At 33.9% G+C, this 23,062-nt stretch overlaps 8 protein-coding genes across 8 annotated transcripts; 6 read left to right on the top strand and 2 right to left on the bottom strand.

The window, feature by feature from the left end:
• Positions 1-298: 298 nt before the first annotated feature.
• On the top strand, positions 299-2,935 carry SAPINGB_P002122 (uncharacterized protein; the record flags this gene model as incomplete). The annotated part of the gene is made up of 1 exon (XM_031996842.1): positions 299-2,935. One exon carries the CDS (start codon positions 299-301, stop codon positions 2,933-2,935), a length of 2,637 nt encoding a protein of 878 aa, XP_031852733.1.
• A 548-nt stretch (positions 2,936-3,483) lies between these two features.
• Positions 3,484-4,416, top strand: SAPINGB_P002121 (uncharacterized protein; the record flags this gene model as incomplete). The annotated part of the gene is made up of 1 exon (XM_031996841.1): positions 3,484-4,416. One exon carries the CDS (start codon positions 3,484-3,486, stop codon positions 4,414-4,416), a length of 933 nt encoding a protein of 310 aa, XP_031852732.1.
• Positions 4,417-6,526: 2,110 nt separating this feature from the next.
• On the top strand, positions 6,527-7,696 carry SAPINGB_P002120 (uncharacterized protein; the record flags this gene model as incomplete). Its single annotated transcript, XM_031996840.1, has 1 exon — positions 6,527-7,696. One exon carries the CDS (start codon positions 6,527-6,529, stop codon positions 7,694-7,696), a length of 1,170 nt encoding a protein of 389 aa, XP_031852731.1.
• Positions 7,697-9,129: 1,433 nt separating this feature from the next.
• SAPINGB_P002119 (uncharacterized protein) lies at positions 9,130-10,554 on the bottom strand (the record flags this gene model as incomplete). Its single annotated transcript, XM_031996839.1, has 1 exon — positions 9,130-10,554. One exon carries the CDS (start codon positions 10,552-10,554, stop codon positions 9,130-9,132), a length of 1,425 nt encoding a protein of 474 aa, XP_031852730.1.
• Positions 10,555-11,733: 1,179 nt separating this feature from the next.
• On the top strand, positions 11,734-13,527 carry SAPINGB_P002118 (uncharacterized protein; the record flags this gene model as incomplete). Its single annotated transcript, XM_031996838.1, has 1 exon — positions 11,734-13,527. The coding sequence occupies one exon, from the start codon at positions 11,734-11,736 to the stop codon at positions 13,525-13,527; it is 1,794 nt and encodes a 597-aa protein (XP_031852729.1).
• Positions 13,528-13,777: 250 nt separating this feature from the next.
• On the top strand, positions 13,778-16,713 carry SAPINGB_P002117 (uncharacterized protein; the record flags this gene model as incomplete). The annotated part of the gene is made up of 2 exons (XM_031996837.1): positions 13,778-15,340; positions 15,796-16,713. 2 exons carry the CDS (start codon positions 13,778-13,780, stop codon positions 16,711-16,713), a joined length of 2,481 nt encoding a protein of 826 aa, XP_031852728.1.
• Positions 16,714-17,227: 514 nt separating this feature from the next.
• SAPINGB_P002116 (uncharacterized protein) lies at positions 17,228-18,673 on the bottom strand (the record flags this gene model as incomplete). The annotated part of the gene is made up of 1 exon (XM_031996836.1): positions 17,228-18,673. One exon carries the CDS (start codon positions 18,671-18,673, stop codon positions 17,228-17,230), a length of 1,446 nt encoding a protein of 481 aa, XP_031852727.1.
• A 1,069-nt stretch (positions 18,674-19,742) lies between these two features.
• SAPINGB_P002115 (uncharacterized protein) lies at positions 19,743-22,580 on the top strand (the record flags this gene model as incomplete). The annotated part of the gene is made up of 1 exon (XM_031996835.1): positions 19,743-22,580. One exon carries the CDS (start codon positions 19,743-19,745, stop codon positions 22,578-22,580), a length of 2,838 nt encoding a protein of 945 aa, XP_031852726.1.
• Between the last annotated feature and the right edge of the window lie 482 nt (positions 22,581-23,062).

Genomic DNA, 23,062 nt, shown 5'->3' with positions numbered 1-23,062 from the left:
TTTTAAATATTTTAAATATTTTAATTTTTTTAATTTTTTTATTCATAATATTCGATAAACACATTATATGTAATTTTTTTTTTTTAAAAATTCCTATTTTGGAATTTTTTCTTTTTTTGTCCATTCTGTAAATCTTTACCCCGTTGTCTTATTAACTGCACATTTCCTTCTAATAGATTCTTTTTTGAACACCTGGAAAAAGAATTTAGATATAAATTGGTAAATTTCAGCACCAGTTTCTCTTAATTTATTTTGTTATTTTATTATTATACCTTGAATCAATCTTTTAAATATCAATATGGGAAAGTCTAATATCCGCAAGGCTTTTTCTCGAAAACAGCAGCAACATGAAGATAGTGACGCCACAAAAAGACACCCCTCTTCTGAAAGTTCCCCTAGCTCTGTAAATTCAAACTCACCTGCCTTTTCTTCAGATTCCTTTCTCATCCCTCCTGGTCTTTTCTCTTCTAGACCTGGTTCTAATGATGCTCGTTCTCGTTCAGTTAGCGCTGCGCTCTCTGGGTCATTGCAAAACCCTAACATCCTCACCCTCAATGAGTTTTTTGCCCCACAACCAGCAAGTATCCAAGAAAGACCTTCTTCCAATATTTCATCAACATCCGCAACTTCTAGCACGGCATCAGATGCGTTTTTTGGAAAAGATGCAATTTATAGTAAACGATTTGAATCATCAAATTATCGCGTGCCTTCGAGCAGCAATGAAATATTTGAATTTGCCACAGGTTCTTTGGAACAAAAAGAGGGCGAAATCAATAATAAAGCTATTAGTTTAGTTGAAAGTCAAGATAGTATTGAACTCTGGGTGAACGGAAAACAAACAAAATCTTACCAGAGCAATACTGGTTCCTTTGTCATTTACGACCCAAATTCTGGCCCTCTTTTATTTGAGAAGCTTTCTATTTCATTTCATCAAAAATTTGTCAAGTATTTTGGTTCAGTTTTCGATTTAAAAAATATTGCACAGGCATTTCCCCATCTCAAGTGTATTTATGGTGCCGAGTCCTGGAAATCATGTATTGTCATTAATGGTTTGGTTCCATACAAGGTTGACCAAGGCAATAAGCGAGTCATTCCATTCCGTGTTTTCTGTAGCCCTCATAAATATCGATGGTTTCAGAATATCAGCGTTTCGGAAATATTTTTTAAAATGCCTCTCTGTCTTTTGGAACCTCTTGTACCTCATGCACTTTCGTCTATTTCTCATGCTTATCCATCGCTCCAGATTAGCCATTTCTCATACACTGATGATGATAACTGGCAAATCGATGATTTGAAAGTTTTGCTAGAGGCACTGGATGACTTTACATCTATTGATATAGCGATGAACATATCATTCAAAACTCAGCATCTCAAAAATAATAATTTGCTACTAAATCTTCCAACAAAGGAGAAACTCAGGTCTCTTTCTTTAGGCCTAGATAGAAAGTCGTTCTTGTATAAGTTTGCTCCTGCTTGCTCAACCCACTTTAAGCTGTCAGATTTTTATAATCTTGAAGAACTATTTTTTAGACCCAACACCCAAATTTCCTACAACCAGCACCGCGAGTTTATGATGGATATAGGAAAAATGAAAAAATTAAATGTTTTTAGTACTTGCCTTGTGGTTAATTTTGAAAAAAAGCGACTGAGACCAATAAATGAAATAATTAGCCCTAGGGGTCAAGAGTCAGAACGTGTGAAGTATACGAAGGAGTCCCAAACTTCAGCACTTTTAAAAATGGTGGATAATTTTAATTTAATTAAGCAGAAATTATTTGTTTTTATGGTATATCTTGAATCTGTTGGAAATATTGACGCTCATGACTTTTCCAATTCGGTTATAGATTTGTTTAATGTTACGCATTTTTCTTCAGCAATCAATGACTCTCCATCATCTCCCATTATTGATAGATTGCGATTTAGTAAAAAGATTTTGTCTTTAGATCTTAATGGTTGTTCTGTTGGATACCCAAGACTGCCTGACTCAATCACAAAACTGTCTCTAAAAATATCACCAAGTACTGCTTTAAATGGTTACAGTCAGTTACTTAAAACCCACTTACCCCATATAAAATCAGTTCGTCTGGTTACCACCAGCTATTACCGGAATTTTGATATCCGAAGCACTGAAGAAAATGTTTCATTTGTAAGAAGTTTGGGTGTTGTTTTACAGAAAATGTCACAAAGCCACGATTTGTTGAAACTTGTCAATGACTGGTTAGAAAAAAAAGTATTCACACCAGAGTTCATGCTGTTGAAGATGTTTGATATCTTGCAAAAAAATATTTACAGTCACTACTTCCAGGCTATTTGTGACATTCTTGTTCAGCCTAGCAAGAACTTGGTGGACTCTTTTAAAGATTCTTTTGGAAACAAAATTTTAGAAAAAGAACTTTCTTCTATTCAATTTTTCTCTTTTATTGAGATTTTTGTTTTGGCTTTGACAAGATTTAAAGAGCTAGAATACCTTGAAATAGACGGTTTTGCTTTTTTTAACACCTCGCCAAGATTTCATTCATATTTTCTTAGAAACGAATACCCGGAAATGATTCCAAAGAATCTTAAGCAAATCAAGTTCACTGGAACTGATGTTTATGCTACTGAATTCACTGACAAGGAATTCAAAATGGTTGGCGGATATCTTTCTGAACTCCCTATTTTGTTTCATGGGTTTCCAAAAAAGTACTTTGCTTTAGGGGAAGCAATAAAAGGCAATCCATGCTTATTTATTTTCGATATGGAAGTGAAAAATAATAATCTCATTCCTTGTTCCTTACTAAGAGAAAAATATCCGCTAATGTTTTTCTCCGAAGCATCTCATGACAAATTGTCAGAAAGAAAAGATATCCGCATTGTATCAAAGAGGATTACCAGGCTTCCCGAATCATTTTTCGAATGCAGAAAAACTAGCTTATCTGAACAAGGGTGGGTTTGAATTTTAAATCGCTATTACTTCTTTTAAAATATCTATAATAATGTATTTCTAATTTAAAGAATGTAAAGCTAATGCCAACTTGAGATTCATTGTCTACCCATGTAAAATATCTGATATCTGTTTCCCATTTCATTTTTTAAATACTATAGCCTTAAAACGACATCTTTAATTCATGCTTTTAATAATCAGTCTTTTTTTCATTAATCCATAAATATGAACTAGGAAGCATTAATATATATAGCTTTTAATATAGATACATAAAATTGAATATCCTAAATTAATGATATTATTTTTTACAGAACACAAATGAACTGGATCTGTTGCTCATAGACAATATTTAAAAAATGGACTATAAAAGAATTGTTTTTCCTTGATGTTTAGTTTGTTTTTTTATTTCTTCTCTTTTTTTATTTTTATTTTGTTATCTCTACACACAAAATATTTTTTTCTGCAATCATTATTGTGACCTTTGAAAGCTATATTAACAATAAGATTCATTCACTTTCCTTCTTCTTCAAGCAATATAATTTTTTTTCTTAAACTTCCAAATGCTTTTAATCACTTGCTCATTTAGTCTTTCAAACAAGAAAGCCCTAAAGAAGTCATCCAAGAAGCTTAAAGAAGCGGAAGACTTTGGAACTGAGCAACTTTCTATTCCTCAGTTTAGTGCAAAGTCTCTTCGAACTATGTTTACTTCTGATCTTTACCTTGTTCCAACCACTCCTGCTGTTGATCCTAAAGGTAAAAGGGTCAGCTTCGATTTTAAGTTGGATGTTAAGCTGTTGGAAGAAGCTCCTTTAGTCAACAACGTCTATGCTTCTAAAGCCCTTTCCCGAATGTGGGGCAACACTTCTCTAGAGCATCTTTGCCAGCTTGTTTCAACTGTAAAAAAGTGTGTAAACAAGGTCACCTCTTCTCCTCCTAAATGTGTTCTCTTGGTTAATGGAAAAGATTTCAAGCTATTCAAGTTTGAAAAGGCCAGTTTCACTATTTCTCATGAATCTGAGGTTGTTTATGGATGCCTTGTCACTAGTGATTTTTGCAAGGGTCGTTTCCAGTCCCTTGGGAAGATTGTGGTGAATTCCATATACAAGGTAAAGAAATGTGGAAAAGGCATGATGCAAGACTTTTCCAGAACTCCTCAACTTGAGCAAAACATTTCAGACAATCCTAATTCTTACAATGATTATGATCTGATTTCCAAATCTCAGCCCATTTCTATCTTTTCTAACAAGAGGGTTTCTCAGTCTTCCACTATTATTTTGGAATACAATTCTGAGGAAGACGTTGATAGTCTAAATAATGCTATTTCCCTCGTGAAACAAGAGTTTTTTAACCCTCAGGTCAAAGGGAAAAAAAACGCTGAAAATATCTATGTCAAATCTGTGAACTCTTCTATGACAACTGTGTCGAGCGAAATTCCTTTCAGCATTGTTTTGCCTACGCCTCCACCCAAAGTTGCTACTTGCACCTGGAATTAAATAGCTGGTGAAATTTTTTGATTGATAATGATTTGTTTTATTGTGTATTCTTATTATTGATGATATTTTGTTTAGTTCGGTTTAGTTTGTTGTTGTAAATTTTGTTATAAAAAATTAAGAAAAATATATCTCTTTATATTCATGTTATAATTATAATGATTACACTAAGGAGTATTTGCTCATACTTATAATAATGGTCTGAAATTGTAAAGCAGCACGATCCAAAACCTTTCTGCCAAAAATTAAAAAAAAATAAAAAGGATGCATAAAATTACTGATTTTTCAGGGTATAATAAGTAAAAATATATATATATATATAAATAATGAGTATTAATCCGTCAATTGACTCTTAGTAGTACCATTAACGGTATTAAAATGAAGTTTTAAACTATAAAAAAATGCCAAAACATAATATTTTAAAGATTTTACTGGGGTAAGAGTATTTGGTATTTAAAATTCTTTTAAAATTAAATTTTGAATAAAGGACTTGCAGTTAACAAGCAAAGACCTCGTGCTGTAACTACTAAAGTTGGTCAAAGGGGCTTGCAAAATACAAGAAATACAAAAAATACAAAAAATGTTTATCACAATAGTGATACAAAAAAATTACATAATTATATAAAGTTAAGGTAAGGTAAGGAAAGGAATAAGCAAAGACATCTGTAAAAACTTCATAGTATCATGGTATTTAATAAATAATTCAGAAATTTTAAGAATTTGTGGGGAAGTGTTTAATGGAATATTTTGGCAGGATTAAATTTCAGGAATCCTATGATTAATTTGTATGCCTTTCCATTTCAATTCTATGCTATATTCATATTTATATCCTATACTGGTGCTGGCATTAATGCCAATATTGATGTTGACATTTTTTCAACATTACTGACTTACTAAACTCAAATAGCCAGAAATTTCTTAGTACTAATATGTACTGTATATGTACTACTATAGTAGTAATTATATGCTCAATTATTAAGTATTTATGAGAGCTAAAAGGGAATTATATGTTTTTAGGTCTTCATTTTTAAGAGTGCACTTGTAATAAAATGTATAATTACATTGGAATATAAAAAAAAGAATGTTTTTATAAAAGAGGAGATTTCATAAGTAAGGAAGTGCTTAGTAAACCGAATAGAGTATTTTAATCTGAAAAGTAACTAAAAATTTTTAAAACGCAAAAGAGAAAAAAGAAAAAAAAAAGTGAAAGAGAATTTAACGGTACCAGTGATTTTATAAAAAATTTGAAATTTGACATTTTAATGAATTCATATTTAGTTTAACACACTCCTAACATTTATTTTTGACAAAAACTTTCTTCTTCAAAATTGATCAACTTCAGGTGCATAAATTTAACACTTCTACTTCAATGCTACTGGCTATGATTACGCTTGTTTTATTCTATAAATTAAAAATTCAGATAAAAATGGCATAATTTAACATTTATTAAGCTAAGCCTCTGTGGATACATATTAAATTAATTGAAAAATGCATTATTATAAAGTGATTACTTTATCTTTTGATATATTGAAATATAAATTTATGTTAATTTTACAAGATTTATATATTTAATGCATTAAAATGGTTTTTAAGCATAAATACACTGTTTCTGTTTTAATGCTAACGAAATAGGGGTATTTTTTCATAAATGAAGCTATAGGCAATCAATCAATATGATTTTTGATTAAAATATTCTACTTTACTAAAGTTATTTTTAAACAGTCGTTTATTTTACCTTAAAATCCTTTTAAGTAAAATAGAATGAAGCCTCAAATTTTATAATTCATAAACGATTGGTAGACCATATTTAATTTATGCTAACTTCAAATTTCTGAGTATTTTATTTCAAAATATTTTGGTTTAGATACTATTTGATTCTTTAAGTCTTTTCAATTATTTCAAATTTATGCTCACCTTTTTCAGTAACAAAACCTTGGGGTATAAATTGAGAGCTATTTCCTTTTTTTTCTTCTTTTTCATTTTACAAAATCAAAAAAAAGCTGTTTAATAACAACAATAAAAAATTATCGATAGCCTTAAAATAACCAAGCTATAAGCTCGATATTATTTGATACTTTAAATTTCTATTAGTACTTTAAAAAAACTTAACATAATGCTTTTCCTTTCTGCTGCCTTAGTCACCGTTATTTCTGTCAATCACGGAATTAGAAAGATCCGTGGGAAAATTCTTCAAAAGCGTTCCCAAAAGCTTAACAAAAATGGAAATACCATCAAAACTTCTAAAAATGAAACCAAAAAGAGTTTAAAAACATCTGTTGCAAATGAAGAAAAACAATTTGTCCCACAACTCACAGCTAAGTCTTTGGAACAGTCTTTTTCTGGGGATTACTATCTAGTTCCAGTTGTTTCTCAACCCTTAAAAACAAGCAAAAAAAACAAGAAACATCTTTCCACTACTGGAATTCGTGCAAACTACTCTTGGACTAGTCATGAATTAAAGACCATTTTGGTTGGCCCCAACACTAAAGATTATTTTACTATATTTAATACTTCTTCCCTCTATTTGCTTATTGATGTTATTATTAAGCAAATCAAAGAACATAAAATTTCCAAAGTATCTTATTCTACTAGCAACTTTCTAGTCTTGCTTACAGAGGAAGATTTAAAGCACTCTAACAAAAATCCAATCTTTTCATTGGATATAAAGCAAGATACACTCCATTGCTGTCTTTTTCAAGAAAGCAAACTTACTTCAAATTTCAAATCTCTAACAAAAGTGTTGGATGATGCAAATAAGAGAGAACAAAATAAAGGTTTTGAAATTATGCAAAAATACTCCCGTACTCCAAGAGATAATTTAAACAAGGAGAGAGGATATTCAAAATATGATGACCAATATTACACATCTTCTTATGAAGAAACAATCGTTTCAGATGGGTTGAGCAACATATTCGCTTCAGATTCTGAAAGCAGCAATATATTAGATCATTTTTACTCAGGCGATAGTATTTACTCAAACGATGAAACTGAAGCTGACTTTGAAGAGACCTTAGAGGCCGATATAGATTATGATGAAATTAGTTCCCAAAAAAGTTACTGCAATATTTCATCGGTTGATTCAACTTCCAAATCGGATTCTGAATCAAACTATATGGCTTCTGTCGCTTCAAAAAATGAATCTTCTGGTATCATTAGCAGTTCATTAGTTTCTTGTGAAAAGTTGGATACTGACAGTTTTATGGGTAAAGAGTCGTCAAAAAAATCTAAGACCAACTTTTCCAAAACTTTAAAACTTTCAAGTCAAAAAGAAAACTTACTTTAAAAAAACAAATAAAAAATATTAATGGAATAAAAATTAATGTTTTATTTAGCATAATAACTTTAAAACTTTATAATCTTATTAAATTTAATACCACAATTTTTTTATTATTATTTTAATGTTTTTTAATATTTTTTAATCAACCTTTTTACAGCCAAAAAACAGAAAATAAAATATGTTTTTGTACCTATTTAAAAATAAATAAATATATAAATATATATATATAATTTACATATATCTGAACATATTTTTTTATATATATATATATTCACAAAATTTTAATTTTCATTCTCAACATCCCTAAAATTTATCCTCATAGATCCCAAACCTGATCAACCCATTTCACTTCTTACATATTTCTTTGAATTCTTTAATTTTTTTTTTAAAACACAGCTTGAAATCACCTGTCTAATCTAATTCTGAGAAAAAAATAAATATTTGAATGTTAAAAATGGTGTGTTTAAATATACTTCAACTAGCTCATTTATAGAATTTTTCTTGTTTGTTGGTTTATTTTTTTCAAGGGTTATAGAATTATATATCATCAGCATCTACGATATCCTTCTTGTTCATACTATATATCTTTTCATTTCATAATAAACTTTTTATTTGACTTTAAAATTGCATTTTCATCAGCATGAAAATAAGTTTAAAGGTCTGATTACAAGGAATAAAAGTGGAATTCCTTTTGTTTGTTTTTATTCAAGGGTTATAGAATTATATAACATCAGCATCTGCGCTATCCTTTTATTGTCTGACTATGTGACTTGCCGGTTTTCATTTGTACCTTTTTAGTACGGGTGGTTTCTGTTCTGTGCGTCTCCGGTAGCCCGGAAGATGGGCCCTGATGCCAGCTTACGAGGAACAGGGAGAACCAGTCTGTCGGTCCCAAAACCTTCCCAACCCATTTCCACTTATCTTCACGGACGCCTGTGTATTTCTTAATCTCTTCCGTCAGAGATACGGCCCGCAATCACCTGCAGGCTATTTAGACTGTACGGAAGAGTCGGCATTCCTGTAACCAGGGTAGCCTATGGTTTTTCAGTCTAGGTGTATACTCCCGTACACATCCTCAGGAAAAGGGGGTATTCTGGGAATCAAACCCAGTATCTTCCTCTTTCGAGCAAACGTGTTATCCTTTACACCATCTAGCCCTTTCTCCTAAGTGGAATTCCCCTTTTTATAAAAATGCAACTATTTTACTTTGATAGGTATTTATACTTATAAATTAATAAATTTTTAACAATTGGCCCGCGTAGCCCAATGGTTAAGGCGTTAGACTTCTAATCTGAAGATTGTGGGTTCGAGTCCCACCGTGGGTGTTAATTATATTTTTTTAAATTGCATACAGTATTTTTTTACAGCTCCTTATCTATATGATGTTGGAATTCATGCAACCGTTTAATAATGCCCCGTTATTTTCAGCATTAAGAGTTTCACCTTTTTCTGAAAAACCGTTTCCATATGCTTGGAGTAGGAGACAAAGATCTGGCGTATGACGCTGACTGTGGCGATTGCTGATGCAAATCTGATTCTTGCAAATCTGAGCCCTCTCTAGGTTTATTTTCCGGGATTTCTCTAACTGTTTGAATGATAGTGTGTTTAATGTCGTCACTATCAATATTTTTACTAGCAATTTCTAAAACATTTTCACCAGTAATAGGATCCTCTGATTCACCCTTTTTAAACTGGTATTTTTTGTGAAATGGATACTCTGTTTGTGCTAGACTCTTTGAGTTTTTTAGTTTTATCATTTGTTCGGTGTAATCCGGAGGTGTGGATTCCTTGCCTGCACATTCTCCCTTTAATAAGTCACCAGTCATTGTGGTACCTTCAATTGGTACTTCGTCTTCAAAACCTATTTCTTCCTTTTCTTCCTCTTTGTCTTCCTCTGATAAAGAATGAGAGGTATTAAATTGGTCGTTGGAGTTGGAGTTGGTATTGATATTGATATCGGTAAAGCTATGTTTTCTCGAGATATTTGTTGAGGATGAAATCAACAAAAGTACGTCGTCATCATCATCATCATAACCATTAACACTATATGAGGGAGACAGTGGCTTGTTGTAATAATATACATTTCCCACAGGACTGCCTGGCTGATAAACTCTCTTCTGGGTGCGAAATATAGGCCTTCTTTCTGACTCATTAATATTTTGAACATTTTCCGTTGATTCTTCTTCTTCCAAGATATTGACACTTTGGAACGAAGAACCATCCTCCTCTTTATCCTCCTCTTTATCCTCCTCCTCCTCCTCCTCCTCATCATCATCATCATCATCATCATCATCATCATCATTTATTTCAACGTATCCGGAAATTTGAGCTTGTAATCTAGTTGAATTTTGGTAATCCGGGGGGAGATCGGCGTTTTGGCCATCAGCTGTTGCATCATCGTAAGAGTTAAACGTTATAGTTCCTTGGTCCAAATAAGCTTCATCATTGTAATTTTCAAGACCATCAAGTTCAATCTCAGTAATACTAACAGATCCCAACGCTGAAATTCGGTTTCTTTGATTTAATTCTTGCTGGTATTCCTCAAATTCTTGATTTTCCACTATCATTGGCAACGATAGGAAATCTTGCTGGCGAAGGACAAAAACAGGTATTTGGTAATGTGAAAAAGCATGTGTATAGCTAAATAAACCGTCCATGAACTCTAAAATCTGAGAAGCCTCCAACCTGGTTCTTTTGCAAATGTTTTGAGCTGCATGAGCCGAAAAAATTGGAGTGTAACCTTCATTTTGAGCATCCTCATAGCGCTGAGCTTCAACATGAATAAGACGTATATCAATTGAACCTGAATATATTGCAATATAATCGCTCAAAAGAAGCTGAATACTGACTGAGTGCAAGTGCATCTGCAAGTCTCTTCTTCGCCTGGAAGAAACTCCTCGCTTCGATATATTTTTTCTTAATGATTCTGTAAGTTCTCTTGCATGTGATATGGTTATTTTTGCAGCAGAAATTAAATGTGCTACTCTTTTTTCTTTATCAGTAGGTTTTAATGATGCCGAAAAATTATAGTTTAAGCTGAGATCTGTAGTAGTAACTGTAGTTATGAAAGTTTGAAAATCTGGCAAATCACGCGTATAGTGATAACGATCTACTGAACAGTTCATAGTAATAGTAGTAATTATAATGATGATGAAGAAGAAAAAAAATACTGGAATTATAATGAACCAGCAAAATAATTTCGGGTGTTTATTTTTTATCAAAAAAAAAGCAATGTGACAATAACTGAAGTTTATGAAAATTAGAAAGCCTTAAAAAAAGAGAAAGAATAGCAAAAAAAAAATCTCTAAGAAATGGCCAGTATATTTATATGTTTTTTTAAGAGTATTAGGTGAAAAAGTAAAATAAAAATCATTTTTGTGAACAGGGGAAGAAAAAAGGTTTAATGTTTACCACAAAGGTATAGTCGTCACACTATGGAACAGACTTTTAAGTGAATTAAGCCGCACGTCCGTCATCCCGGATCGCCAACATTTCCCTTTGGGGGAAAAACCGCTCACCCCACAAAACTAAAACAAAACGGTTTGAAAAGAAATACCGCTCGAGGCATGATTAACAAAAGAGCGAAAAACATAAAGATAAAGAGAACCCATTCTAAGATATAAACGCTTTGTCTTAGATTTAAGAAATCTATTAATTTGCTGAATACGGGCAAGATCACGAGTATTTATTAGTGTGTTTATTTCTAATATACTTAGTCTAGATGCAAATAAAAAAAGCTATTATTTTTATCATAAAAAAATTAAAAAAGTTATCATTTTTTTTGCTAATGAGAAAAAATAGTCTAATAAACATCATATTCGAAAAATCTTTAGCAAAAAAAACAAAATATTAAAAACGACACCAGCAGGACTCGAACCTGCGCGGGAAATCCCAAAAGATTTCTAATCTTTCGCCTTAACCGCTCGGCCATAGTGCCTATTTAACGTTATAACGACACTTGTCAAAAATACAATTTAATGCTAATATTTAAAATGGAAAAACCTTGTTGGGTTTAACATAATAGTCAGAGTACAAGTTAAAACATGTCAGACCCCCCCAACAACAACCAAACCACGTTTAGTGGCGGCGACCCTCCTGCCGACAATAATTATACCGACAATAATAATGAACAGACTAATATTAATGATATGCAAAAAATTATTGCTGTTGAACTGAAGGAGAAAGAAAGTTCTCATTCCAGAGGATCTCACTCTCATGAAGCTCATCACATCAAAGCCTCGACAAAAATCCAAAAAAATAATGAAAAACCAGACTCCCATAAAAAAATTGAAACTATCCACAAAAAGCTTGAATCGAACGATAAGCATAAAGCTTCTTCAAACCACGAAACCCCCATTGAAACCCCTATTGTGAATGTTGGTCCAACCTTGAACCCTACCTTTGACTCTTCACCAGATGGTGGTGATGTTGAAATTGACGCAACACCATCACGTGACATGGATGTTTTCATGCCGGATGCAAATCCATTTGGTGATAATTCTGAAGCCTGGGAATACATCTTAAAACTTAAGGATGTATTTCTGGTTGAATTATCTATTGTTAAAGAAGACTTGAGTATTACAATTGAAGATTGGGAAATAAAATTTCAAAATCTTGAACTTAAAAATAATGAGTTAGCTAAACAACTCATTGCTTTGACCGAAAAGCTTAAAGCTTCAGAAGGACAAGTGAATTCTCTTCGCTCAGAACTCGATGTTTTGAGAAATAATCAGGTTCACACAGAAGTTAAACATGTGATGTTTGAAAAACTCAAAAAGGAAGTTAAGGATAATAAGGATCATTGCGATAAAGTGAAACATAAAGCTGATGAAATAGCTAAGATGACTCTTCAAGATTTGTCGCAAGAAAAAGCAAGAAACAAAAGAATTATCGACACTGAAATCAAGGAATTCAAAGAAATGACCAACAATCTTGAAAAAAGAGTTGATAATATGGAATACAAAGTTGGAACTATTTCAACTAAGGCTGATTTAACTACCAAAGAACTTAGCTACGCAAAAAAGGAAATCAAGAGCGCGGTAAGAAAAGTCGACACTTTGCCTTTTGCTTTGACCCCTAAAACTCCAAATGGAGCAACTCCAAAGTTGAAAGACATTATGAAGGCTCAAAAACAACACCGTGAAACTAAAGCTGATGACGACAAACCCACTTTTAGAGTGTGCATAAGAATTCCAGATACCATGAAAAGAGTTAATATCCCTGCGATTGGAAAGAAAATTGATGCGGTTGCACAAAAGCCGGTGGCTCGGGAGATAGGCTATACTGTCAAAGGGCATTTATATGTTCAACTTAATGACAAAGATTTTGCTGATAAAGCTGCAGAATGGATCCCCAAAGTTGACCCTACTTATTCAGTGCTTGACACAGATTCTTGGTACAAGGCTGTACTTCAGGAAATACCTAATACGGCATCGATTGAAGACTTGAAAGAAACTCTCTACAATTTTAATGATTACCATATTGTTTTGAATACCGAACCCAAAATCATTAGCAGAAACCAATTTACCCAAACAGCATTGGTTTCATTTAGAAATGCCCAGGACTATGCAAAGTGTGCTGATAATCTTATTATCCAGTACACAAAAGTTAAAGTTAGACCTTTTATTAACAGGAAAAAAACTCCTGAAGAACTCCAAGCTATGCGTAATAAAATACGATTATTGAAAAATGAATCAGACAAAAAGGATAATGAGGCCCATCCTGTTTCCACCGACGACTCACAAGATGAACCGATGAAAGAAACAAATGTTGAAGAACTAGATGAATCCAATGAGGAAGAAAACGAAAACAATTCTATTACATCCAATGAATTATAAAGTATTCCAACTCAATTGTCATAAATCGAAATCTATTACTGAAACTATCTTAGATAAAAAAGAACCTGATATCTTGTTATTACAAGAACCTTACTTTAACAACTATGGGCCCATTAAACATAAAGATTGGATCCCAATCTTTACAGAAACTGGAAAAGAAAAAAATAAATGCAGAGCAATTACTTACATTAGGTCTAACTCTGACTTACGAGCATTAACTACTAAAATTGAAAAGTTTACAAATCGAGATATGGTTACCATTTTGGTTAAAGACATTACAATTGTCAATGTCTATAATCAACCGAAACCATCCAAGAAATACCCTGAGCCACCGGTTTTTGAGTTTCTCAAACGGGAGATCAAGGAACAATACTCAAAGATTGTCATTGCAGGTGATTATAACTTACATCACAAGGAATGGGAATCAAAGGCAGGTCCGAATACAGAAGCAGATGAAGTTGTTGAGTGGTTACATGAAAATGATATGATGTTAATTACTCCAAGAAATCAAAAAACATACAACAATAGAACCAATATTGATTTGGTTTATGGTTCAGTGAATTTACTTCATAGAATTTCATTTAGTGGAGTGGATGAAAATACACTAAGTGATCACTCAATTGTGGAGTGGGACATCTCTATGTCTCAGAGTAAAAACGGGGATGAAGATTTTACTTCGGTGAAGAGACTGAATATTAAGAATGCAGATTGGGAAAAGTTTGACAAGGAGCTTTCTTCTGCCATTAAAGATTTTAATGTGCATAACAAAACTCTAAAATCAACTGACCAAATTGATGACCAAGCTAAAGTTCTTGAGGAGGTTATAAAAAGAGCAATGGCAAAGTCGATGAAGGAAGTTAAGGTGATGAAAAAGTCCAAACGCTATTGGAATCAAGAATTAAGGGAGAAGTTAGAAAAAGCGCTAGAAGCTAAAAGGGAAGCCCGTCAAAGGCAACCTTCTTTGGCTTTGAAACGACAAAAAATTGAAGAGGCGAAAAAAGCTAGAAAAATTTTTGACCACAGTTTGCGTGAAGCAAGTACTGAGCAATGGAATAAATATTTGTCTAGTTTAGAAGGAAATGACATCTGGAAGATTTTGAAATACATTAACCCAAAAAGCAATGATACCATTATACCACAGATTAGAAAAGAAGATGGAACTCTCACTACTACTGTTGACGAAAAAAGACATGAAATATGGAAGGCACTTCTACCTGAAATTGATCATGGTCTTGATAGAGAGTTTGAAATTGATGACGATTCTCGATGGCCAAAATTAGAGTTTGATGAAGTTGACTCTGCATTGGCTGATACCCCAAATGATAAAGCTCCAGGAGACGATGGAATTACGGGCAAAGTTTTAAAGATGGCATGGCTGAATAAAGATTTTAAGGAAAGGTTTTTCAAGCTTCTCCAAGCTTGTGTGAAGTTTGGATACCACCCAAAAGTCTGGAGACATGGCATTATTGTTGTTATACCTAAACCTAAGAAACCTGACTATTCAAAGCCAAGAGCATACCGACCAATTTCCTTACTTAAGATTCCATCTAAAGTACTGGAAAAATTATACAAAAGAATGACCAAGCTTACATCACACTTACTTCCACCAGAGCAATATGGGGGAAGACAAGGTTATTGTGCTACTGATGCTGTTTTGGAACTTGTCCAAAGAATTGAAACTAGTAAAGAAAAAATTTCAGCTATGCTCATTGATATTCAAGGAGCTTTTGATAATGTTAACAGAAATATATTGGCAGACACAATGGAGGATATGAAACTACCCAAAGCACTTATAAACTGGACCTACCAATTTGTAAGTGAAAGAGAACTAGTATGCTCATGGACCGAAGAAAGGATCAGTGCAAAAATTAGTACTGGAATTCCGCAAGGCTCACCTATTTCACCACTACTTTTTGATATATTCCACACCAATGTATCATGCCATTAAAGAATGGGGTGGAACTCCTTTTGGCTTTATTGATGATGTGACTATTACCGTTGAAGGTAAAATTGAAGAAAATACCAAAGCTTAAGCAACATATTAGAAAAATGTTGTAATTGGGCTAAATCAAGAATGACCAAAATTGATTTGGGTGATAAATTGGGTTTCATTCATTTTACAAAAATGTGAAACCTAAAGATGAAAAGTGCAACTTACTTTACTTAATGGAGAACTTCGTGAACCCCAGAAGGAAGTTAAATTGCTTGGAATTACTTTGAACAATCTGCTTGATTTTAAATCTCATATTTTGAACAAAATCAATAAAGCAAGAAAAGCTGTTGGTGCTATTTGGCATCTTGGTGGCGTGCAAAAAAGGGATGCGGGGGTCTGCAGTCAGATCACTGTATATTGCTTGCGTGAGACCAATTGTCGAATATGGCTTAGAAATTTGGCATCATAAAGTCTTGAAAGGAGAAATCCACAAGTTGGAAGTGATGCAGAACATGGCTTTAAGAAGAATTGTTGGTGCTTATCGCACAACTCCTATTGCGGTATTACAAAAGGAAGCTGGTATTATGCCATATAGTATTAGGCTAAAATTTATGGTGGCACGAAAAGCTATTTGTTTACACCTAAATATTAGCAAAACTAATCCTATTAATGGTCATTTGTTAACATTGATTGAGAAATCTCCAATTGCAAAGCTAACCACGCTTTACATGTTGGCGAAAGATGATAGAGACTACATGATTAAAAAGGGTGAAAAACGAAAATGCAAGAGAGTTGAACCTCTTACACTGAAACAACAACAAAATCAGACGATTGGAATTTTGAAGAAACAAGCAATGGAAGAATGGCAAGAAATGTATTGGAACAGTAGTAAGGATCTGTGGTATCATAATATCACAGTGGAGTCGAAATGTACTGATAATCTTTCCAAAATGGTTACGGGAGTGATCATGAAGAAAGATAGTCGAAGGATCTTGAGTAATATTACTCAGTTTCGCACAGGCTATGGCAACTTTGGCGCATGGTTTAAAAAGTTTGGAATTGAAAAGGATAGTTACAACTGCAAATGTGGAGAGCTGGAAACAGTTCATCACATTTTAGTTGAGTGTCCTTTGCTTGAAGAGGAAAGAAAAGGACTCAAACGGATATCTCCAGAGATGGACATGTCGACTCTCTTCAACAGTTTAACTGGCTTACAAGAGATTGTAAGCTTTATCTCTGCTTGGAGGGATTAAGAAATACAATTACAGCGTTGATGAAGACAAGTGGAGATAATTTGGGAAGGTTTGGTTATTTTTAACCCCCTGTTCCTTGTAAGCTGGCATCAGGACTTATTTTCGGGCTGTTGGAGATGCAATGCTGAAGCCAAAATTAAAAGTTTATTATGAAAATGAAAAGATATATAGTATGGACAAGAAGGAAAGCGCAGATGTTGATGTTATATATTTCATATATTTCTATAATTCATAAAAAAAAGGATCCTACAAAAGAAAAGGGCAGTTTAGTGCAATGGAGAGCACAATGAATTTAATTGTTCTGGTTTTAAAAATTTTTTACTTTGAAAAAATACAAATTGCAAAAAAAAAAAATAAGCAGATCTGCTTATTTTAAATTACTTTAGAATAATTTAGAGATTTGATTTTTTTATTTTAAATAAGTAAAAAATTAGTCTATATTGAACGGAATAAAATATTTAATTAAATAACTCAATCTTTAAGAATAATTCCAATGATTAGTCTTTTTTAATTTTTAAAATTTTTCCAAATTTGAAGTCTCTATCGCATTTGCAGTTGCGACAGCTGCTACTTTCTTCGCTTGAAAGGTTTTATATTTTTTCACAAATATCATGCAAGGGAAACTGATCAAGTAATTGACTCCAACCCAACCAAAAAAAACACCAACATTGAGACCAAGTTGATTCTTAGTACCAAAAAGAATTGTTCGAATAGCCATTTGAGCATTATGTACAGGTAGAGCTTTTCCAACTTTATAAACTTCTGGAAGAAGCTCAAGAGGTGCAAAACTAGTAGAAGAGTTGGAGCAAACCCAAAATATTAGCCAAAATCCAATGGCTTGAGGGTAGACATTAAATATAATCGTGCCCACATTTTCCGACGCCCCACCAAGAGCATTCATGGCAAGAAAGTTAATCATCCAATATACAACAAATCCAGCACGGCCAAATTTTACTGTAAAATCCCCTTGGAATGCAAGGGAAACTAATGAAAATGCTAAGGATAAGAACAAAACAGAAACATAGTTTATGAAAGGTCGGTAAACCATGTATTGCAAAAACTTAACTTTACCTAGCATAATTTGGTGAACAGGTGCAAAAAATGGTATTTGAAAAAATGAGACAATAATAAGGAAAATCAAGCCGGTTGTGAGGATAGCTGAAGAAATATTACCTGTAAATGGTATCAGATTAATAACAGTAATATCTATAGGGTTTGCTATAATATCGACATTGGTTTCAACAATAGTTGTCCGTTGTGATAAATTAAGTGTAGAATTAATGTGATCCAACCAGTACTGGCGAAAAGTAAAGGTGAATGCGGTGCTTATATTATTGATTTGGGGTACAACAATGTCTCGGTAAACTGTTTCCATTCGAGCTTCTGGATACCAAAAAGTTATCAGATTGCTAGAATTAAAATCATGTTGAGGAAATTGAAGGTTTTCAACAAGATACGAAGATGCATTGGGTGCAATCGTGATAAATCCCCACGCCTTTTCTTCAATTGTATCATGAGCGACGGTCGTTAAGTCCCCATCATATGAAGAGGGATCTATTATTTGGTATCCTAAATAATTTTTTGGATAGCCCAAAGATTCAATGTAATTTAAAAACATTGGACCAACAAAAGAATTTGGATTTGAATCGTAGTTGATTATCCAGACATTTAGGTTATGCACTCGGTCCCCGCGACCATACATTGATCCCCAAAATACAGAAAGAATTGCCAAAACACAAACACTCATAAAAACCAAGTTTCGTAGAGAATGTAACCATATTTGGATATGAAGCTCTTTGACGTGAGGAGAAAAAAGGTCATGTTGCTGGAATGGACCTAATGGCAATTCAGGCGGCTGATGCGGCACTTGAGGTAAAGTTTCTATTGTGCTAGATTGAGAGGAATTATCTGTGAACAATGACTCCGAAAAATTGTGTTCTTCATTTTTTTGTAATTCCATTTTAGGTATTTGGTACCAGGGCAATGTGTCAATAGCAATAATTTGATAGAGGATAAATTTTTATTTAAATATAATTATATTTATATTTATAAATATAAATAAAAAAAAAGATTAGAAGAGCAAGAAGTACTCGAGGTATTTATATATTTCTTTATTTTTTTAGTTAAGCAAAACTTTTCTTTCTTTTTAACTCCGTGGTGTTAAGACCATAAATGGTCAATACAACAATCATGAACCTTTGCAGCCGTTGTAGTTAATTCCAACGGCCCGATTGAAAATAAAACAGGACCACTAATAGTAGTTCTATTGGCGAACTTTTGCCGTTTGACGGAACGATAAATGCACATAGCTCATAGTCTTCGTTCAACAAACAACTCAGAATTTTAAACAAAACAAAAATGGTATTTATAACGTAAAAGAGTCATTTTTTATTTAATTTGTTTAGTGTTAGTCTTTAACCGTGATGCTGATCTTTGTAATATTTTATTTTTAATCAGCGCCGTTAGATGTTTAGTGGGGATTATTTTTTTTATTAGTAATTATTGTGAACTTTCAGTTGTTTTTGCCTGTTTTAAGAAATTTTTCCTTAAGCCTCACAATTCGGGTCATAATTTGTTTTTAAACATATCCTGTCTGCTTTTAAAGATTAAAGCATTGACAATAGACATTATGAACATAATCGTAAGTCCAGCTCAAATATAGCTAATTGCATTTTAAAATAAAAATATTTGGGTAAATTCGAAAAAAAAATTTTTTTTCTAAATTTGCTAAAAGGAATCCCTACCATAAATAAAGAGGTAAAGTGATATTTACTAATAGTCATGGATGCTTAAAATGTATTACACCCAAAGAATAATTTTCAACGAAAGTTATAATTATGAACCCAGTTTTTTTGTCAGCATTCACGTGTTTTAAAAATTACAAAAATATTACAGATATGTGTAACAAAAGTTCGTCGCCTTCACGTAGCCTTTAATTAATCTCATCCACCAACTGAATAAAAGAAAAAAAATATAACAACATCAACAACAGGTATTGCCCAACCTGATTCATTTCTCCCACTTACCATATGGTTACTCTAATACTCTTTTTGCAGTCATTGCTGGCACTTTTTTGCGTTAAGCCGGTTTTGGCTGTGTTTTCTGATGAAGCTGGAGTTGTAGACTGGCACAGAAAATCCCTGGGCCTTCTCAAAGCTTCTCCCGCACCTGAACTCTACTACTCGCAGCACAAGAGCGATCATGTCATTGCTCGAATCAACACTACTGATGGATCAATTTTTTGGAGAAAACTCTTTTCATTTGAAGCCAATGGTCCTGCTACGCCTTTGTTATTGTCAAATTACCTTCCTGAAAATGAAAAAGGTATTTTGGTTGTTGGCTTTTCAGCCGAAGAGACATGCAAACTTACCTCTTTTGATGTTACGACTGGTTCGGTTGTTTGGGAAGTCACCGTAAACGGAAATTGCATTGATATCACATTTGTTAAAGACTTTAATGGTGTTTATGCTCTTACCAGCTCTGCTCTTTACAAGATTGGTTCTGTTGCTGGTGCAGTACTTGGCCAATTTACTCCCGAACTCTTGCATGAGCCAATTGAGTTTGCGGCTCTTTCTGCTTCAGGCATCATTTTAGAAGACACTTCTGCCGGCTCTCTTTTGGAGTATAAATTTACTGAAGAACACTCATCCCAAGTTAAACCCCATAAGGACCCATTTGCATCGTCGCCTCTTGTTCTGGGACCTGGTAAAGTTGTTGCTTATTCCGACGATGGCCATACTGTTTGGGAAGAGGAAAACAAAACTTCTGGTGAAGATATCAAACCTCCAACGGTTCATCTTGACTCTAAGGGTGAACTTAAATCATCTTCTCCAGCTGATGTATTCTTCCTCAATGGAAAGGTTGTTATCACTGTTTCAAATACCGTAATTCAAGCATACTCTATTGAAACCTCGGAGCTTATTTACACTATTGACAATGTTGGCATTTTTTCAAAAATTGATGCCACTAAGTTCGCCATTACCAAAGACTCTAATATTGAAATTATTGATATTAAAACTGGTGATATTGTTTCTAAACAACCATTTGACCAGCCCATTACTCTTATTACACCCTCGTTTATCCAATATGCCAACGGAATTGTCAAGCCTCTATCTGATCAATTCAAATGGACTCGAGATGAGAGTTTAGCTCACCTTGACGCTGCTCTTATCCTTGATTATCCTGATGACAGAAAAGTGAGCTTGGATGTTAAGGAGGCTCTTTTAGAAGAGCATTCAAATATTTATGTTGCCTATGTTCGACGCCTTTCTAGACATGTCAGAGATTTGCTTTGGCTTATTAAGAAAATTGCCGAAAATCCCAATGCATTGTTTTCTTGGTCTTGGCTTAGCAGTGCTTCTAGTACAGATGGCACTTCTGCCAATGATGCTTATTTTGGATTTAAAAAGTATTTCATTGCTATTTCTCAGACTGGCCGTATTCAGGCTTTGGATTCAACTAAAAGTGGTGAAACTGTCTGGGTTAAGGACCTTTTGACCCCCCGAGCTCATGGTAGCCCTAAATTTTTGGTGACCAGCTTGGAGGAAAAGGTTACTGTTGTAGACCCTAGTACTAACAAAGTCATTACTCTTGATGGACTGACTGGTAACATTTTGGAAGAAGCAACTGTTTTGCTTGAAAGTGACGATTCTATTAGTCGAATTTTGACTCTTTATCTTCCTGGTATCCAGACAACTACTGAAGAAGAGGACATTGATTCTGTTACTGCTGAAGAAAAGACTGAAACGTCTGTGTTGCTTACCACTTCTGGTAAACTTTATGGTCTTGATGGACAAGTTTTTTCTAGCCCTGTTCCCATTTATATCACTAAAACCCTCGAAGATAAGTCTGCCCTTGTTGGACTTTTTGTTAATGGCACCTCCATTTCTCAAATATGGAGATTTAATGTCCCCTCAGATCATGTTATACAGAATGTGGCTTCCCGCCACGAACTGGATTTCACTGTGAACATTGGACAGGTATTGAGTGATAGATCTGTTTTATACAAGTATCTTCATAATAATTTGCTTGCTATCACCGCTACAGGACCTGGTTCTCTTTACGTTTATCTGTTAGATAGCGCTTCTGGTCGTATTCTACACTCCAAGCATCACAATACTGGCACCGGTATTGACAAATATGCTGTTGATGAATACACTCATTTGGTTGTTGGCGAAAATTGGATTGTCTACACTTATTGGTCCACAAACCCGACATTAGGCCAGATTGTTGTTGTATGGGATCTTTACGAATCTGAAATTTCCAACCAGCGTACAATGGCAAAGAAAAACAAAAAGGGTAAACTGGAGAGTGCACCTTATTCATCTTTTGACAACTTTGAGGATCCCTTTGTCAAATCACAAGCTTATTACATTCCCACGCAGCATGCGCGTGTTACTGGACTTGGAATCACCAGAACTCGTTACGGTATCACGCTTCGCGATGTGATTGCAGCTACCTCCCGTAACCAGATTCTGAGTTTGCCTAAGCGCGGAAATTACTTGTCTGCGCGGCGACCTGTTGACCGCGACCCCACTTCAGCCGAAGCCTCTGAAGAAGGTATTTCGCGGTACGACAGTCTGTTGCCATACGACCCTGCACGACAGGTTCTATCGCACACACGGCAAGTGGTCCGAGTATCGACACTGTTAACAGTACCTACGGTGCTTGAGTCTACATCAATAGTCATTGGCTATGGCTTAGATATTTTTGGCACCAAGGTTGCTCCCTCAGGGCTATTTGATGTACTGACACCGTCGTTTGGCCGCGACAAACTAATCTATACTATGGCAGCCATGACAGGGCTAGCTTTATACTTGAAGCCTTTAGTGGCTAAGAGAAAAACCAATAACTTTTGGGGGAACTAATGATTAGAATTTGATGTTTTCGTTGACGAAAAAATAAAAATATAATAAATACTTAACGTTTCTCAAGTTTGTGTATGTAAAAAATTAAAATATCTAAATATAATTGAATTAATACTTTAAGAATTAGAACAAGCGCCGCATGACAGAAGAAGAAACTTGTTTTTTTTTTTTTTTTTTACTTTTCTCACATAAAAAAAGGCCATGCCCATTATAATTTCTCTTATCAGACTTTTAACCGTCTTTAAAAGATTTATGATCGATCTTTTAAAGTGAAATCTTTCAGAGACATTCAATTGACCTGAAAAGCTTCATAACTTGTCATGCTTTGTTCGGCACGTGATAGGTGTCATTGTTGATATTTAGTGGGCGGCAGTGCTGATTTTTGGCATTTACGTGGCGTATTTGGATTCTTGTTTTCTTTCTTTTACCATTCTTTACATACCACTTAAAAATACGAGTTTCTCTTTGCCACCAAAAGACTC

Source organism: Magnusiomyces paraingens, assembly GCF_902498895.1.
Source record: "Magnusiomyces paraingens strain CBS 517.90 genome assembly, contig: contig2, whole genome shotgun sequence".
Lineage (NCBI taxonomy): Eukaryota > Fungi > Ascomycota > Dipodascomycetes > Dipodascales > Dipodascaceae > Magnusiomyces > Magnusiomyces paraingens.
Note: the sequence above shows the minus strand (reverse complement) of the source record. Positions and strands in the feature narration are given on the sequence as shown.